This window comes from Ceratotherium simum, chromosome 11 (assembly GCF_057802395.1).
Source record: "Ceratotherium simum simum isolate JZ-2026a chromosome 11, ASM5780239v1, whole genome shotgun sequence".
Classification (NCBI taxonomy): domain Eukaryota; kingdom Metazoa; phylum Chordata; class Mammalia; order Perissodactyla; family Rhinocerotidae; genus Ceratotherium; species Ceratotherium simum.
The window spans coordinates 67788421-67808013 of NC_141910.1; the positions used below are offsets into that span (position 1 = coordinate 67788421).

Consider the following 19593-nt stretch of genomic DNA (forward strand, 5'->3'; position numbering starts at 1 on the left):
GTCACCCCCATGGCTCCCCTGGCCCCTGGGCCCCGGGTGGTGCCCCAAGCTTGCCCTCGGGAATGTCTGCTCGATGAACAGCCCTCCCTCCACACCCGGGCTCCCAGTTCCCTCACCACTGCCTCTCCAATATCTGCTCTGTCTTCACCCCTTCTCTGAGGAGCCTCTGGACGTCCCTCAGGCCAAGGAGAGGGGCTGGCAACAGGACTCCGACTCCCTGCCGGCCCCCCAGTGCACCCAGCGAGGGAAACTAGCGGAGGCCCCAGGCAGGCCCTGCTCTGCCCAGAGCCCAGAGCCAGTGTGATAAGGCCACAGGGCTGTCTGTGGCGGAGTCAGGACAGCCCGAGGCTGGTGGCTGCTGAGAGGCCAAGCTGGGACTAGGATGAGGCCATTTGTCTCATAGGCTGAGCCCTGCGCACTGCCCCACACAGCTCCCCCGTTTCCCCTTAAGGGCAGTCAGGCCCAGTCCTGAGCTGGCACCTCTCTTCCTGACTGCCTAAGTCTTCCCTCCAGGCAGTGAGGTCCCTTGGAGGGGCAGAGATTTTTGTTCGCAGCTGGCCCCTAGCCCAGGGCAGGGTGGCTTGGGAAAGGGATACGGCCGAACACCTGGACAAATGCTCCTGTTCCCTGAATACTTCTCCTGGGCCCGCCGTCTCCCTCTCAGAAGTCTGAAGCCCCTGGTGGCTCCTGTCCCCTCTTCAGGGGGCTGTGATCCTGATGGGGAGCCCAGGGTTGGCAGTCCCACTCAGGCCCGCCCCAATCGCAGGAGGAGGGGGAGGGGAGGAGCAAAGCTGATGGCCCCGCATGCCCCGTCCAGGCAGCGTCCAGTGCCTGGCCCTGAGAACAGGCCTGCCCCTCGGGAGGACGCACCACGGGCAGTGGTGGGGAGGCGTGACCCCTTCACTATGGGAGAGACCGGTTGGGGGGATCAGGCCCGGGTGCCACAAATGCAGCCCCCTCTAAGACTTGCTCGGGGACCCAGGGACAAGCTCCTTCATTTCCCGAGACACTCGGGGCCCTGAGGGCGGCTGCAGAGGGCTGGCAAGGAAGCATGAATCCCAGATGATCCAGGGTCAGCTAGCTGAAGACCATTCTGTAATTGGGAGCACATGCAATCTGGGGCCTTGGGAGCTTATCCTGGGTTCAAATCCTGATTCGGCCACCCGTTTCTAAGGATTGTGGCCAGTTACTTCTCTAAACCCCAGTTCATCCATCTGTACCATCTGGGTAGTAATTGTAGGGCTGATGACAGGTTTAAATTAGACAACACATTTCAGGTGTTCAGCAATGTCTGTCCTAGGAAGCCCTCAACAAATGGGTGCTGTCATGCTAGCTAAATGCCGGTTCCCACAGGGGAGGCCAGCCTACCCAAGCATAAAATGCCTGTGGTTGCATTAATGAAGGCCCAGGGTTCAGAGTAATGAAGGTGACAGTCCTGCCCTCATAGGAGTTGATCATAGCCTGCCAAGATGCACAGTCTCGGACATAACACTTCACACTCCCACTCTCTCCTCCCCAGGGCTTCCTTCCTTAGAGTCTACGTATTTTCCTGTTTCGGAAGTTGTTTCCGTTGCTGTTTTCCCAGTGAGTATAGTACACTGAGCTGGGGTGTCAGAACTGCTGGAAGGGTCCATGGGGCCACCCTCCCAGGGCAGGGGACTCAGTCCACATGAAGGAAGAAGGGCTGAGCCACACTCCTCGAGCAGCCTCCAGGGGCACATTCGGATCTTGTGTTTTCTGGGCACACAGGGGTCCTGGGCAGAGTCGTAAGAAATGCAAACCAGACCAGAGCCATTTTCCTGAAGCCCTGCCTTAGACATCAAAGGTACCATCAAGGGCACCATCTTGCCTCTTCGTAGCAGGCTGGAGCCACCCCCAGGTCACCCAGCCTCACCTCCCACCCCATCCGATGGCCCATCAGGCCTGTGGCTGTGGGTGGTCGGGGGCTTCACCAGGAACCAGCCTCTGGCAGCGCCACTGGCTCCGAAGGCACTTGCAGATGGGCTTGTTGTTTCTATTCTGAGATATGGGGTCTTAAAAGATATTAAAATTACTAAAATTAACAAAACAGCCACCGTGCCCGATAGCCTGCCGGAAGTCAGGCTCCGAGCTACATCTCCGCCCACTTACCTTGATCACTGTCTCCCATCATGCCCCTTCTACAGGTGAGGCTCAGAGAGGTCCGTGGCCCAGGGGCAGGTGTAACAGACCCTGTTGGTGCCCATCATCTTGGAAAGGGACCCCCAATCCTGTTCCCCCTTCCCGGGGCCATGCCCTCTGGGGGAGGTGGACCCTCCTCAGCAAAGGGTACATCTTGACTGGCCAATCATGGTCACCTCACACTCCTGGCCAAGGCACTGGCCTCCCACTGGTGGGAGGGTTTTGGCCAATGAGAAGTGAGGCTGGTGGGGAAGGGGGTGGCGGGGAGAATTCTGGAAAGTTCTCCTCCCTCTCCAGGAAGAACAGAGGACAGGGCTGCTTCTCTTCCTGCCCATGGAATGCTCCCATGTCAGCTGTCCTGACCGGAACAGCAACAGCCCTGTGGGGACCGCAAGAAGACAAGTGTGAGGACAAAACTGACTGTGAGGCTGGGGGCGGGGCGGTGGGAGGAACCTGGGGGTCCTCAGTGATCCCCTCCAGCTGCTGAATTGGCCACGCCTATGATGCGTGGCTTGGACTTCTCAGCACAAACATCCCTGTGGTGGAAGCACCTTCTGCTGGGTCTTTTGCTGCTGGGACCAGAAGTATCCTGATGGCCTCAGGCTGAGAAACCAGGTCTGCCCTCACAGCCCATGGTGGTGTCCCTGGTCCCTGCTCTGTCCTCGCTTGGTGTGTGCTGTCCTGCTGCCTTGCTGATTAACCACAGGGTGGAGTGGAGAGAAGGGAAGGAGGAGGGAGGGAGGCGGGCAGCACTGTGACACTCAAACCTGCCAAGAGCAGTCATCTTTTATTTCCACGAATATTTCTTGGCATTAGGCAGATATTGAAGAACAGTCTGCACAAGATTTATAGACACAGTGACGGATGCAGGGATACAGGGCGCTGAGTTTACAAACAGCAGCTGGACCCGCTGAATCCCCCTTAACCCGAGAGCACTGAGGGCCACGGGCAGCAGAATGGGGGGTCTCACAGGCCAATACAAAACTCAGGGAATTCCGTTTATTTGATCATTTTAAAACAGGAAAGGCCAGACCAATCAACAGGAAGGACAGACCTTACACAGATGCCTGCGTTCACTATGTGGATGTAAGGGGCTCCACGGCACTGGGCACGCATGCATTTCCTTTAGAAACAGGCAGGTGGAGAAGGCATAAATACCACAAAATAACCAGGCTTGGAGGGGTCACAGGCCACGAGGGAACCACGCTTCAAAGGCAATCGAGGCATTAAATATGGGACCTACACATTACAATTCACTTCACCATACGTATAATTTATATGTGAAAAGAAAGGGGACCACAGTATATATACGAGCAAGCGGCTTTGGTCAGAGAAAACGAACGAGCTAGGTGCAGCCATGCACGGGGAGGGCTTGCCGTCTCCTCACCCTCTGTTCTTGTCCTCAACTTTCCCACAGTCACCTGCCATCACGAAATAAATTAGCCGGCCTTGGCGCGATCTTAGAAGGTGCCACCAGGATCCTCAGCAGTGTCTTCTGGGCTCCCTGCGGACGGGGAGGTGCCCCGGAAGCGAGGACGCCGTGAGCCCTGCGTGTAAACACATCCCCAGGAGTCGCCCTGGAAGGGACCGGGGACGGGGCGGGGGGAGGCCAGGCGGAGGCGGGAGGCGCAGCGCCAGCCGGGCAGGTGCAGGTGTCGCGGGCCCGGGCCGGGAGAGCGGGAATGACTGAGGAGGCATCCACTTCTGCAAGCAAAGCTGAGACGGCGAGACGAGCCTGTGTTTCTCCGTAGCTGTCCAGACGCCAGGTCCCTCAGAACTGACTCGCGCTGCTGGGGTCGCACTGCAACAACCGCACGATGGAGGGGTCGCTCTTGGCACCTTTAATGAACTCTTCCAGGGACAGTTTGCCTGTGGAGGACGGGAGAAAGGAGAGTTAGCCCATGCTCAGTGTTCTTGACCCTTCCAGAGAGCACGGCGGCAGCTGCCCCGTCAGGAATGCCGCCTTTGGTCCAAGTCTGGAGCCTTCCTTAACTGGGTGCTGTCCAGGCTCCACTCACTTGGCAGGCATTTCTGGAAAAGCCTTTCTGCTTTCACTGCTCACTGCAAAGCATCGGGCAGGACACACCCAGTGCGACAGCACGCTGTGGCTGCTGGGGCAACGTTAAGTCCTTTTTTTTTTTTTTTCAAATTTTTTATTTTTCCCCCCAAAGACCCAGTAGATAGTTGTATGTCATAGTCGCACATCATTCCAGTTGCTGTATGTGGGATGCAGCCTCAGCATGGCCGGAGAAGCGGTGCCATGTGCACCCGGGACCCGAACCCGGGCCGCCAGCAGTGGAGCGCGCGCACCCAACCGCTAAGCCACGGGGCCGGCCCAACGTAAGTCCTTTTAGAAATCACGCCACGCTTTACTTAAGAAAGATGTGACTCGTCCAGAGAGAACATGGCCTCATAACAAAGCCAGGGCTGAGGGGGTCACGGCTGGGTGGGTGGGCAGCCCAGGACCCCCAGAGTCACTGCCAGGGCACGGTTTCCTGCCGGGTCGGCTCAGCAGTCCACTGGGGCGGTACAGGCCTGCCGCTCGGGCCGGGAATCGCTTTCTGCTTCTGTGCTATCCGCCCCTCAGGATAGGAGGGACTAGAAAGAGTGACTGGCCACACTGAGGGTCCAGCTGGTGCCTCCCTTGGTCCCTCCTTCACCATGGACAGTGTTACTTCTAGGATCAGGAGACAGGAAAGCGATTTTTAAACTGAAAGTGCTTTAGAAAGGTGAGTTCCACAGGAACCAACGCTGTTGACACACACGTGCCCCCTCTGCCCCGGCGGCCCCTCTCCCGGGACGCAGACGTGGGGAAGGACTAGGTCTGAAGCAGACTCTGTGTTCTGTTGCCTTATACCTTGGGGAGCCTACTTCTCACGTCTGCGTTTGAGGCTCTGCAGCCGTAAGTGGAACAGTGATGTTGACCCCGCAGGACAGGACTCGTGGCCCCTGAAGGAGCAGCCTTGAAGCGCATGAAGAGCCACAGCTCTGCCGCCCTGGGCAAGCACCCACCCTTTCCCTGTCTCGGGGGCTTCATCTGTCCAGTGGGGTGCTGGGAGCACCCATCTCCACGGGCCACTGGGAGGATTAATCAAAGGATGAGTTTGAGGGGTTCAGCCCAGGCCTGGCTCGGAGGAGGCACTCAGTGAGCGGCTGCCAGGAAGCCAGGAGCAGGCACCTCCACCTGCCCACTGCCAGAGAGGGACACCCCGCCTGTGCGTCACCAGCAGGGGGCAGGCAGGCTGGCCCCCCAGGAGACTAAAGAACGCCCAGGCTAAGGGATGGACTGGGAAGGGAGAGGACAGCCACCCCCTCAGCAGGGGAAAAGTTCCGGGACCCTCCGCTGATGCAGAGGGGCTCCTGGGCTTTGTCACTCTCCTTGCGGTGGTGGAACTTTTACTGGCCACTCCCCCACCCTCTGGCCTCTGACCATGTTGGGTAAGGAGCTTCTGCAAGCACTGCCCCCACCTCCTGGCAGAGCGCAGGGTGGGTGAGGGGCTCTGGGGGCTTGCAGGGTCCCTGAGCACAGTCTGTCCGGCAGCGGTCAGGGTGTTCCTGGTGCTCCGCCAGGCTCAGGCCACATGTGCGGCCAGGGTGAAAGTTAATAGAAGAGGGTTGCTTCCATGACACCTGTGGCCTGGAGAAAACCCGCTGGGCACCCGACACCAGGGGCAGGGTGCTGTGTTTTCCCGGGCAGGGAAGGTGGGACAAAGTGTGGGGCCCTGTCCCCTCCTGAGCAGTCCCCTGAGAAGAACAAGGGCTGCGCCCTTGACACCCCCTCCCTCGACTCTTCTCTTCTCCAGTATCCCCTCTTCCATCCCCTCCCAGAGCTCCAGGCGGATGTACCCAGGGGCTCACAGGAGAAGCGCTCTGTCCTGGAGGGCGCTGACTTAAGTTCGCATACAACCCGGGAGGGTGCACGGTGCAGGGTGCACGGTGGGGGCCCACTGGCCCTCACCTGGCAGGGGTGGTGGGCTCCGGCAGGGAGCAGGTCAGGGCAGAGGCGCCGTGGGTGGAGTGCTGAGTGCTGGCATCATCTCACTGAATCCTCACAACCTCACGAGACAGAACCTATTACCCCCATTCCACAGAAGAGGAAACTGAGGCCCGGGGGAGCCAAGACTCAGTGCAGGTCTCTCGGAATCCACAGCCTGTGCCTCACTACCCTGGAGGGCGGAAGACACGTTTCAAATCAGCCCAAAGGCCCCGCCAGGCACACGGCTGTCTCGTGCGTGTGAACGTGTTCTGAAAACTGTTACCTCACCATCTGCCGTGTCTGATGTGCTTTCTGCTGCCTGGGTCACATCGCAAACCTCGGCCCCGCTGGCTGAGCCCTTTCTCTCACCTGGGGACAGCACTTCAGAGTTTACAAGGCACCTTCTGTGCATTAGCTTATCTTTCATCTCCAGTACAACCCAGGGAGTATTTTCTTGTCTTGTCTTTTTTTTTTTTTTAAAGATTTTATTTATTTATTTTATTTCCCCCCAAAGCCCCAGCAGATAGCCGTATGTCATAGCTGCACATCCTTCGAGTTGGTGTATGTGGGACGCGGCCTCAGCACGGCCGGAGAAGCGGTGCGTCGGTGCGCGCCCGGGATCCGAACCTGGGCCGCCAGCAGCGGAGCGCGCGCACCCAACCGCCAAGCCACAGGGCCGGCCCTCTTGTCTTTTCTAAACATCACATTTCTTTATAGTTCAAAAGCAAATCAGGCCTGCTCTGGACGGCACTTCACAAAGCCCGCGAGAGGCGCGGGTCCGTCCAGTTTCACTGCTACTGCCCCTCGCGTGGATCCCACAGAAGCTCACAGCTAATGCGGAGTGGGGGGCTTGGGGCACGTCCTCACGGTACTGCCGCCACCGCCGCCCTCCTAGGACTCACCATCTCTGCTCTGGCAGCACCCCACAGACCCCGGCACAGCTGTTGCAGGCCGGGACACCCTCAGAGGGCCCCCACAGGCCACTGCAGCACTGGGGAGCCTCCCATCTCAGGATGACGGTGGCCAGCAAAGCACAACCACTTCCCCGGTTCCCACCACCTGGGACACTCGATCCTTACCCTCCAGGGTCTGGGTCATCAGCACCCCCACCTGCCCCCCCAGACATGCCCACAGTGCTGATGGTCTCCCCCACTGTAGAACCGAGGGGACTATGGCTCAGGGGGCATTGACATGCCATGAGGACAGAACCAGGACGCAGGCCCAGGTCTCCCTGACTCTGAATCCTGGCTCTTTCCTCAGCCCAGCCGCACCAGCAGGGCAAGGCCAGGGGTGGACTAGGGGAGGTCTGAGAAGCTGCAGAGGGGAGGGAAGTGTCCCAAACGCTTCTTTGCTCCCAGCAGCATCGCACAGACACCCAGCAACCCCTGACCCCGCCCCCTACCATCATTGTTCGTATCCATCTGCCTGAAGATCTTGTCCGTTCGTTTCTCCGGAGTGGACTCGTCCTCGGGCATCTTCATCACAGAGGACACCATTTTGTATATAGCCTGCAAAGGGGCACATGGAAGCGTGTGCTCAGAGATTCTGGGATGTTCCTGGGTGGACGGGGCAGGTGTGACCTTCCGCCCAGCCCACAGCAAGGTGTGGAGAGGTCGGGATGCTCACCAGCCTTCAGGACCCTTCCCCAGCCAGAAGAATGTTCCCTGCTACTCCCAGTAACATGGATGAGTATCATACGTCCACATTGGGTGAAGTTCAAAAGCAGGCAAAACGACTCCACTGTGCTGGTCGTAAGACTGGGGCCGTGTGGAGGTGGGAGGTGGGACAGTGCCCGGAAGGAGGGCTGGGAATGCTCTGAAACTCACGGAGGGTGGTGGTGACACAGGCATAACTGTGCACAGTCCATCACGCTGCACACTCAGCTGTGACCATTTGACTATGCAATTGTTACACCTCAATTGAAAACAAAACAGACTTAGCCCCTGAAACCCACAGGGAAAACCACATGAGAACCCCAGACAGGACAGGCCCCCGGGTGGCCCAGTGTCTCCAGCAGGACGGGTAACCTTCCCTTTAGGGCCCTGCCATCTGAGGGCTCAGCACCACTGCCAGCCGTCTCTGTGTGTCTGTTAGAGGGGCCCGCCCGGGCAGGTGGCCCCGTGCGGTGCTGGGTGTACGTGTGTGTCGAGGGGCTGTGATGAGGCCAGTGACTGGCAGCTCATCAGAGTAACAGGCGAGGGGGAAGGGGCAGCGCCACTGTGGGATTCTGTTCGGAAATGGCTTAACTGATATTCTCATTCCTGAAACAACAGACCAAGAACAGCAAAAGCCCGGAAGTTGTTATATCTTAAAAGCAGGGCATTAAAAAACAAAAAACGACCAACCAAAACCAAAAGAGAATGATCCCGAGGGAGGTTGCCAATCTCTAGCACACATACCCCCTCGCCACATCTCCAGCTGCGGGGTGGGGGCTGGCCAGGCCTGGCACAGTCTTCCATCACCCCCACACCACAGGCAGCGTGTACTTCGCAGCCTGTCTGCCCAGGGTGTGCATCCTCCTGGGACAGGACATCCTGCTGGGACTGGGCCAGGCAGCCTGCCCGTGTGCAGAGCCAAAGCCAGAGTGAAGACCCTCCAAGGCTCTGAAGGACTTGAAACATCCATCTGTTTTGAGGAAGGTGTAGCAGCCAGTGTCCCACCCAGCAAGCCGAAGAGCCATCTAAAGGGGCCGGGGCTCTCAGGGGTGGGGAACTTGGTTTGGGGGCCATGTGGCCAGATTCCATTTGGATAGGCAGCCACCCCTCACTGCTCTGAACGACCCTACCCGTGTCCCTTGGTTTTGGCCAGGTCAGTCTGCTCAGCCAGGGACAGGCATGCCCGTCTGCAAATGGGTGAGGACTAACCCGGGGCTAGGAGAAGCGATTCCCAGGAAGCAGAATTCTGACCTCCACCACCGCTTATAGCAAAGAGCCAGGAGTGACAACTGGCCCGCAGGGTCCCCAAACCTGCATTGATTTGTTCTCACTGCATGAAAACCGCCTATTTGGGAAAGGGGTTGGTCACTCTGCAGGCCATTTGCTGCTTGTCTAGGAGTTCACGTGGGTCTGACACCACTTGCTCGAGACTTAGCCCTGAAGTTCTTACATGTAGAGAACACCTCTTCTGAGGAGTTCTAGAACTGAATCTCCCGTCTCCAAGAGTGGGGACGTGGGGGGTGCCAGGGAGCACAACCCTGTGGCTCTCTGCTCTCTATCACACACCTAGGCACCTGGTGAAGTGGAGAAAACTTAGTTTCTTTCTGGAAAACAGCCTCACCTGCCAGAGCTGTCAACAGCACGAAGGTGAAGAGGTCTCAAAAAGTGGTGTTCTTTCTGTGCTTGTTCTGTGAGCACTAATGCTTCTGTTTTACTTTACAATTGCACGTTCCTGGGGATATTACAAGCTGTTTGGTGCATTCTCAAATATGGGGACTCGCAAAGGGCTTGGCAGGTGCCTTCTGCGAGGGTCAAGGGTCCACTCAATTATTCTAATTCTCGCTCTGTTCATTCTTAGGAAACCACCTCCCTGAGCTTCAGATTTTGTGAAGTGCAGAGGATGACCCTCCCTCATAGGGCTGTGAAGGTGAAAACTGATCAAAATGCTTAGCCCAGGCCTGATGGATAGCAAGTGAGGGATAAACCCAGGCTCTGATCATTACTATATGCAAGGACCCAGGGTCAGGTGACAACTGCTTGCTTTCAAAAGTGCACGGGAGAAGGGAAGGTAGCGGCCTGGCCGAGAATGACCAGCGGCCGCAGTGAACACAAAGAGCACTGTCTGGGGGTGGCCCACCTTGGGGGGACCCTGGCATGCGGTGGGACCCGCAGGCCTCCAGCCCCCCGTGCCGGCCAGCCCGCCGAGAGCCGTACCTGCACGATCTCCAGCATCTCGCTGCGGCTGATGTAGCCGTTGCCGTCCAGGTCGTACATGCTGAAGGCCCACTTGAGCTTCTGCTCCAGCTTGCCCCGCGAGGTCACGCTCAGCGCGATGATGAACTCCCGGAAGTCGATGGTGCCGTCGCCGTTGGTGTCGAAGGTGCGGAAGACGTGCTCGGCGAACTTGGAGGCGTCGCCGTAGGGGAAGAAGTTGGCGTAGATCTTCTTGAACTCGTCCACGGTCAGGTGGCCGGTGGGGCAGTCCTTGAGGAAGCCCTTGTACCACTCCTGCAGCTCGTGGTCCGTGAACTCCGTGTTCTCCCGCAGGTCCTGCAGCACCTCGGGGCGCAGCTTGCTGTTCTGCTTGCCCATGGCAGCCGGCGGCTACACCTGCGAGACAGGGGTCAGCTAGGGACGCAGGGGTGGCCAAGGCCTGGCTCCCCACACCCTACAGCCACTGAGCAGGACTGAGAAACGTCCCCACGCGTGTCCCACACCAAGGGCTGGAGAGGCCCAGAGAGGGCGGTCACTGTGCATGAGAAGTCGCAGCTCACCCGGACCCCCTGCGGGAAGGCGGGCCATTAGCCTACGACCGCTAGGAAAGCGAGGTGCTCTACCTTCGCACTGCAGGACACATTCTGACTTCGAGAATGTGGAAATGAGAAAAAAACATGCAACTTAAAATCAGTGAGTGAGGTGTTTATCAGGTGCCCACCGGGGGGTGCACAAGATTTGAGGATTAAATCCTCATTCACCACCCTCCTCAGCTCCATGCAAAGGTGCCACGCCGATGCACCCCAGACCCCGTGTCTGAGCAGTTCTTTTCTCCTTCAGGCACCACGTTCTGTTTTTATCTTTACAACAGGTGCCCAGAAACTCTTACTCTCCATTTTCGCTCTGGGAAACTCCTCTGGGGGGGGAGGGGCGTGTGGATCTAGAATTAGCAATAAAAGTATGCGAGGTCTCGAGTGTAAACAGCAAGTATCAGGCCCCTGTGAGCGTGCAGGAGCGTGCTCCCCACAGCGCTGCCCACAAGGCCTGGATACGAGACGGATCCTGGGTGATATGACCAGCCGACATTTACAGCATTTGCCTCACCACTGCATGTTGAAGCACACAGAAGACTAGACGGTAAAATGTCTCCCTCCCTAGTCCCAGAGGCAACAATTTGAACTGCTTCTACATTTATGAATTCTAATCAGCATGCACTGAATCCCTGTTATGAAAGATAACAAACGCAGGTCACCTCTTCTCCCCGGCACTTCCCCTTTCTTTGCCCCCTTCCCGGGTTTTATTAGTTTTATACACACATACCATTGTTTTTACTTGTTATCTTTATGACTTTAAATTATATACTTAAAGTTCTTTTTCTGACCTCTGTGTAGGGTAGGTTGGCAATATCTTTCAAAATTACAAACACACATTCGCTTTGACCCAGCAATCCCACTTCTAGGAACATATCTAAAGATACTCCCACCTGTGCAAATAAGCCGTGCACGGCCACCTGCTGTCTGTGATAACAAACAACCCTGACGTCTAACATTACACACTGATATGAAATAATCTTCCAGATGTATTTTCCAGTGAAAAGAGAAGGTACAGAACAGCACACAGAGTTTGCTACTATTTGTGAAAAAAGAGAAAACAATATGTGTGTGTGTGTTCACGTGTCTGGAAGGACTTATTAGGAAATGATAGCATTGGCGAGAGAGAGATGGCTGATGGACAAGGGTCAAACGGGGAGTTTTTACCATAAATCCTTTTGCAATTTTGAAATGTTGAACTCTGTGTATGTTATTTTCTATTTAAAAAATAAATCCAAAAAAATAAGAATAACCAGACCTCTATGTCTTGATCTAGCAACTTGATTCTCTCTGTAAGATCACGCTATTCATTCCCCTCCCCCTTCACCTCTGCTTCCTTCCACATCAGCTTCTGTCGTGGGAACCACTATTTTTACACTGTCAGGGTTTACAATCTCTATTTTTTGCTCTACCTGTAGTTTGATCCTAAAAAGTGGAAACCAGCAAATCTCTGCGTAACTTGGCCCTCCGTTTCCCAGGGAGGGAGCAGCATGAGTGAAGAGGCAAATCAAGGGTGGGGCCAGCACAGGGGGACGTGCCCCAACCCCGCCCAGTCCAGCTCTGAACGTGCAGCCATGGGAGGCCCCTTCTCCAACTGCAGTTTGTCCTAGAATGAGGACAATGCGACCCCTATTTCCGGAGGAGTTGAGGGACCACGTGAGATCTAGGCCACTATGTACAGACGGGGCCCCCACGGCCTCCACCACCCAGCTCTCTGACCCGCCCTGGGACTTGGGGTGGCACGGGCCTGCAAGCACGCTCTGGGAGGCCCCAACAAGTCCTCATTTTAACAGGTAGCTGATTCAGCTTTGGTCCCTTTGGAAAATCTGTTAACTAACAAGATTGTAAAAAATGGCCACTGTGATTTCTATGTAAAAAACAAAGGTGAACATAAACATCAAAACAGAATGTCTGATGGACTAGGAGAAACAACTAAGACGCCGCTAAGATCTTTATCCTGTTGCAAGAGCTCCAGGCCAGGTTTGGAGATGTGGGCTCCCACTCGATCTGCATTTTCTGCAATTGCTCTTGGGGCCTCACCCAGATGAGCCCTCGGGTCCTTCCGGGTGTCACCTCAGAGGACCGGATGATGGCACCAGGGTGGCTCCCTGCCCAGAGAGCCCCCCCGCAGGCGGGGCCGTGTGCCCCAGGACTGCGTGGTGCAGGGTTCCCAGGGCGCCCCGCTGTGGCAGGTCTGTCTCCTCAGGTACACCCAGGTTATGGCTGAATTGTGACCCCCCAGAAGATGTTGAAGTCCTAACCTCGGTACGTGTGAATGTGACCTTATGCAGAAATGGGGACTCTGCAGATGATCTAGTTAGGATGAGGTTATTAGGGTGGGTCCTAATCCAATACAGTGGTGTCCTTATAAAAAGAGGAAATTTGGACAACAGAAGGAAGACGTGTGAAGAAACACGGAGAAGACACAGCCATGTACAAACCGAGGAACACTGAGGCCACCAGAAGCTAGAAAAGATGCTTCCCCACAGCCTTCAGTGGGCATGACCCCACCCACACCTTGATTTCTGACTTCCAGCCTTCAGAGCGGTAAGGGAATAAATTCCTGTGTTTAAGTCACCCTCAAGGTACCTTTTTAGAGCAGCTGAGTGATAGACACCCAGGGAGACGCACGGCTCTGCTGTCAGGCACCTCTCAGCCCTGAGGCTGAAGCCCCTCGCCCCCAAACCCAAGGACCTGAGAGAAGGGCCAGTGCAATGAGCACAGGGGGCAGCCAGCTGGGTGCTGCTGGGGCCTCAGGCCGGTGGCTGTCCTCCTGTCCGTTCATCTGTCCTGGGCTCTCCCACAGGCACTCCAAGGCGGGGCCAGATCCAGCCAGCAGCTGCTCTTTGAGGGTCTCCCTGGGCATGACCCCAAGGCCTGTCCCCTCCTCGCAGCCCCTCCCACTCGCTCTCCTGCCCTCCCAGCCTCCTGAGTGCGTGTCCTCACACACATAGAAAACTCAGAGTCCAGAAGGCCCCTGGCACTGGGTGGGGCTCCTGAGGGTGACTCTCCAGAAGCTTCAACAGCCACTGAGCGGGCAAGGCAGACAGCAGGCAGAGAGGAACACACGCAGAGCCCATGGAGCTTGGGAATACACACGTGTCCTGTCAACAAACGCATCTAGTACGGGCACCGATGGGCACTGGGGATGAGGGGAAAGGTAACTGGTGCAGGCGGGGCTCAGAGCCCAGCTCCACCGTCCCCTCTGGGCACTTGTCAGAGCTCTGGTCCCCGCTCTGAACAATGGGGACTGCAGCTGGTTGTGAAGACAAAGAGGCAGCCCCTGAGCACCCAGGACCCAGACACATGGGCTCATTCATAGTGCAAAGGTTTACCGAGCACCTACTGTGTGCTGTGCACAGAAGCGAGCCCAAAGCAATGAGCAAAATCCAGCTGGCCCCTGCCCTCTGGGGGGAAGCCGCGTGCTGCACACAGGCTGGGGGTGGTGGGCCAGAGAACCCCCAACTGATAGGACACGACAACTGTCCTAAGAGTTGTGTCCAGGGCGCTTCAGGAAGGAGGACAAGGAGCAAGTCGCTCTCCAAGAAGGGTAAGGTGGGCACAGCTGGAAGATCTCAGGGAGGACACTGGAGCCGAGCCCTGCGGGGTGGATGGGCATCTGGCCGGGGGACAGCGAGGGCGCCCAGTGGGGCCAACAGTCTGGAGACAGGACATGTGCGAAACACAGGAGGGGAGGGGGCCAGAGTGGGGGCAGGGGGCTGCTGGGCCAGCTGGGGGGCTGGAGTTCCCGCCTGAGTCACAGCTCATGGTGACAAGTCCTGAGAGGCCTGGGAGTGGAGCGGGGACGAGATCAGGTCCCCAGCTGTGAAGAATCACCAGGTGCAGTTTGGAGAGTGGATTGTAGGGGAGTCTCAGCTGAGGACAGAGCCCCCGAGGGCAGGAGTGTGTGAGGGACCAGCCTCAGAGAGCAGGACTGTGGACGGCGGGCAACGTACAGATACACATCTCTACGCCTAAAATGAATGCCTCTTCAACTGTGACCTCCCCGGCTGAACTCTCTCCTCCCACCAAATTTCCAGTGCTCTCCCTGCTCTGGTTAACGTCCCCTCGTTAGGATCCCTTATGAACCTTTTAATCCCACCTCTGCTTCTGTCCGTTCGTTCTTATTTAAACAGCCTCTTGGCCTCCTCTAGCTCCCGTAACTTAGAGGACTTTTGGACTGCAAAACTTGGAGACTAGACTCTCGGTGTGGCTTTGGGCCGGTGGCACCACCTCTCTGTGTCTGTAGAACAAGGAGGTGGGTGATGGCCCATAGAGCCGTCCTCTCTGAGCAGCACCCTCCCGGGGGCTCCCAGACTCGACTTAAGACAGCATGCAGACTTGGCTTATTTCCATCTTTGTAATTCCTGTGCTTAAAATAAAGGCTAATTTTCCAGTCCTTTCATCAGTTCAGCTGCTCTCAAGGCTTTGTATTTTCCACACTCCTCTTTTTTCTTTCTTTCTTTCTTTTTTTTTTTTGCTGAGGAAGATTGGCCTTGAGCTAACATCTGTGCCCATCTTCCTCTATTTTTTCATATGTGGGACACCTGCCACAGCATGGCTTGATGAGCAGTGTGTAGGTCCGTGCCCGGGATCCAAACCTGTGAACCCCAGGCTGCCAAAGCGGAACACGCGAACTTCACCACTACACCACCGGGCCGGCCCCTCCACACTCCTCTTAAACTCTGATGGTCTTCTAGCCAGCGTGTGGAGGGTGGAGAATACGAATGGTTTGTCTTGAGTTCAACCTTCCATCTAACACTTTATAAAAACAGTGACCCCAAGCGCAAAGTGGGCCCGAACTTTACATGGTCTCATTCTGCATTTGCTCATCCTCATTCACTTTGTTCAACTGAGAACTGACGCTGTTCCTACCAGCAGTGGGTGTCCACATGTTCTTAAACGGGGCAGCATCGAACTTTGCAGTATGTGGACAGAAAGGACCAGGCACAAGTAGAATGGGACAGCTGCTATTAGGGGCTGAACTATGTCCCCACAAGATTCATATGTTGACGTCCTAGCCCCGGTACCCCAGAAAGTGACTGTACCCCAGAATGTGACTATTTGGAGACAGGGCCTTTAAAGAGGTGATTAAGTTAAAATGAGGTCACCGGGTGGGCCCTAATCCAATATGACTGGGGTCCTTATAAGTAGAGAGGATTAGGACGCAGACACGCACAGAGGGACAACCATGGGAAGACACAGGGAGAAGACGGCCGTCTACAAACTGACGAGAAAGGCCTCAGACGAAACCAAGCCTGCCGACACCTTGATCTCAGACTTCTAGCTTCCAGAATTATGAAATAATAGGTTTCTGTTTTTGAAGCTGCCCAGTCTGGTACTTTGTTACAGCAGCCCTGGGACACTAAGACAGCCGCCCACGGGAAATGACCTGATCAACCCGTGCCGCCAGTGTCTGTGGGGCCGAACCCCATGCCAGGCACCGTGAGGGTCCCGCAGCCTTATCCCCTGACCCGCCCGCATGGGGAACATCAGGAGAAGGTTCATGGACAGTGGGCTCTGTTTTGTCAGACACTTTGCATATATCAGTCCCACTTAACCAACGAGGAAACAGCCGCAGAGGCTCTCGAGGCAGAGCCAGCACTTGGACCAGGTCTGTCGGCCCCCTGTCCCACATCTTGCTGCGGGCAGCCAGGGGAGGCTGGTCCAGGAGAGAGCAACGCCGTCACGAACATCACCTTCTCCAGCCCTTCAATAGTTAACGGCATGTCCTTTCCCACTTAGCATTCCTGCATCATGGAAACAAGCCATGTTCGGCGGAGTTCTAGGCCCTGAGAGCTCAGGATCGGTCCTTTCAGAATCCCCTCACCTCACTGAAAACCAAATTCCCGCCCAGAACGACAGTATCAGCTTGCCTCGGAATGTATCTGTGATTTATGTCCTTTCAGACGCCACAGAAATGCAAACTGCTAGCACCTCCTATGCTGAAATAACGGATGTTTATGGAAAGGAAGCGACCGGATTAGGGAGAGGGACAAGTGCAGCCAACACAGCCGCAAGAAGGTGACAGGCCCGCTCCGCCGTCTGCCTGGGGAGAGGCTTCCTGCCGTCTCAGCTCCTCCCCACGGGCGTCCCAGGGGGCAGACACGGTGACTGCAAAACCCGCCTCCCAGCACCTCCTTCTCAAAGTGCTTCCCGTCTCACGGGGCCTGGCACAGAGCAGGCGTCTCTGGTCGAATGGGCGTCCTTGCCGTTGGGGACACATACATACAAACACCTGCTTCCAGGGCGTGCTAACTTTGGAGGCAGGGAGGTTTTTGGCAAAGCTGACATTCCAGAAGACAGCCTGGGCGACCCCCTTTGGGGGAGGCAGTGGAGGAGTCCTTCCTGAGGGCTTTGGGGGCCCAGGGGATGGGGAGAGGGGAGAAGGAAGACTGGGCTCCGGCCTAGCACTGCCCAGAGCAGCACCCTTGGATCTGCTTCTGCGTCTGGCCTCCTTCAGAGAAGCGCCTCTGTTGACACAGACAAGCCTGACATCAAGACCTGCCGATCTTAACTCCCGGGTCTAAGAGCACAGACACGAGAGAAGAACAGGGAGGCAGAAGTGTATCAGGATCCCAAGATGGAAGAATGTTTCTGCCCCTTTCTCTTAACTGCCACCCCAACAAGGACAAACGCCACATCTCTGACCTTGTCTGTGACCTTGACCACGTCTATGACCCCAACACACACCAGTGGAAAGACGGCAAACGACGGAGCAGGGCAGAGCGAAGTGGAACCTCAGGGCCTGCAGAGAGCGGAGAGGGAGGAGAAGCAGGCTCGCCGGTGCCAGGAAGGTGAGAGTAGGTGACAAGCTGAGAACGGGTGCGGGACGAATTGCTTGAAAGTACGTGTAAGAAACAGAGCCTCGTCCATCCCACCCCATCCCTTTCCCTCCTGGGCACATGGCCAGACGACACTTCCCAGAGCCCCTGGCAGTCCAGTGGGCCTGGACTGCATGCTGGTCAACGCAATGTGGACCGAGTGACGTCCACCACTTCCGGGCCGGGCCCTCAGCAACTCGCTTTCCTGCCCACTGGACACAGAATATCCAGGGAGGACTCGGAGGCCCAGAGGGCCAGACCCCATCGCCTTTCTCAGCCAGGTTCCTCATGGACCACACCCACAGCAGATGACTGGAGGGCCCTTCTCCCTCCTCCTAGTGACGGCGCACAGTTAGCATCACTCCAGGTGCACAGGAGAGAAAGCATGCACTGAACATAGCAGATACTTCCGGGCATTAGGATTTATTCTTTCCTGGAACCCCAGCAAAGACAGGCGGGGGGATGGCAGACCTGCTAAAAGGAAGAAGCCTACCTCCCTGAACGGCTGCATCGAGCAGAGCTCTCCCCCCACCAAAGTCACATCACATTGTAACGTGATCAGGAAACGCATCTTTCTCATGCTAAGCACTGAGATGTGGGGGCTGTCTGCTCCAGCAGTCAGCCAACCCTGACCAGCCTCGGGTCCCGCCCCTCAACGTGGCACAGTCAGGTGACTACCCCCCTCCATCTCCACACAGGGGGGCCTCTGGAGAGACTCTGGGCAGGGGATAATAGGCCCTGAGGAAGTGGGGTGAGGCACCAAGACACAAGCTACGTGTCAGGAGAAGTGAAGGGAAAGTCTCACACCAAACAGAGAGAGCCCCTCACCTGCCCCCTGCCCCTCGCCAGCCCCCCCGCCCCTTACCAGCATAGGGCCCCCAGGTTCAACCCACAAAACCAGAGGATCTTTCTCCAGAGAAATTGAACCACCCTTCCTCCCCCAACAAGGAAAAACCTAAAAACACTAACATTTTGGGAGTCCTCAACAAAAAGGTGGCCACTCTATCAGCTGCTGCTGTTTTTATTATTAAAAAAATAAGGTATAGTCAGAGAGAACGAATATAATCCAATGTCGATCATCTTTGGAAATCTTAGAATTAACTCTGAACAAGTATTTAATAAGAGCACATCATGTATCTACCACCATCCTGGCTGCTTCAGAGGGGCAGGGGTACTGGGCATGGGTCCACCTTCAGAGAGTTTCTCAAGGCCCAAGCACATGGAATGAAGGCAAGTCACTCACACGGGTCCATCTTAGCAGCAAATAAACCAACAGCAATAGTCCTGACGACAGCCACAGGTCACCGAGCACTCATGCCGTGCCAGGCACTGCGCAGACCGTTTTACAAATGGTGAAACTGAGGCCTGGGGATGTTAAGTAACTTGCCCAGGGTCCACAGCCAGTGGAGCTGGGATGTGAATGCTAGTCTGTCTTGAGCTTGATCACAGAGCTCTACAGTCGACCCTGAACCCTGGGAGGTGGGCAGGGCAGGCCTGGCACACCGGCCGGACAGAGAAGGAAAGCAAGACGGGGAGAAATTGAGGGATGTGCCCAGGAAACAAAAAGATAAACTTTACTTTAGGGGAAATCATGGATAGAAAAACATGCTTTCTTCCACTATCTTGAAGGTCGAATTAGTAAAAACAGAGGTTGTCAAAATCATGGCTGAGGAGAGACTGCATTTTTGAGAATGACGTTGTAGGAACACACCGTTGATTTACGGCGACCCCACCCTCTGTGTGGGGCACCTGCCTCTGCTTGTTTCATTTCTGAACCACACTCAGTCAGCTGAATTAAAACATAAAATGTTAATTTTGTTGTAGAAAGTTCAAGACAATCTGAAGTCAACCTAGTGGACCAGGTAAAAATCCAGAGTTGGGCGGCCTGTGTCTGCAGAACTTCCCTAAGAGCTCAAGCTGAACTTAGATGAAAAGAGCTCTGGAGGTTGGTTCTACAACAGTGTAAATGTACTTAACACTACCGAACTGTATACCTAAAAATGGCTAAGATAATAAATGGTATGTTAAGTATATTTTACCACAATTTAAAAAAAATGGGGGGGTATTCCTGAAAGGGCCGAGCGGCATAAGAGGGCCTCCCTCCAGGACCACAGTGTCCATAGCCCCTCCCGGTCTGATAAGTCTGGGATCCTCGGGTCTAGAGGTCCCAGGTG

The 19593-nt window shown here is 55.9% G+C and overlaps 1 protein-coding gene across 2 annotated transcripts in view; it reads right to left on the minus strand.

Moving 5' to 3' along the window:
• Positions 1–2930: 2930 nt before the first annotated feature.
• HPCAL1 (hippocalcin like 1) overlaps positions 2931–19593 on the minus strand; it is a 118077-nt gene continuing 101414 nt past the window's right edge. For both annotated transcript variants that reach the window (XM_087437164.1, XM_004436464.3), the window contains 3 exons: positions 10006–10401; positions 7539–7644; positions 2931–4029 (listed from right to left, as the gene is read on the minus strand). In XM_087437164.1, the coding sequence (XP_087293290.1) occupies positions 3932–4029; positions 7539–7644; positions 10006–10383 (582 nt within the window). In that variant the 5' untranslated portion in view covers positions 10384–10401 and the 3' untranslated portion in view covers positions 2931–3931. The remainder of the gene's footprint in view (positions 4030–7538; positions 7645–10005; positions 10402–19593) is intronic.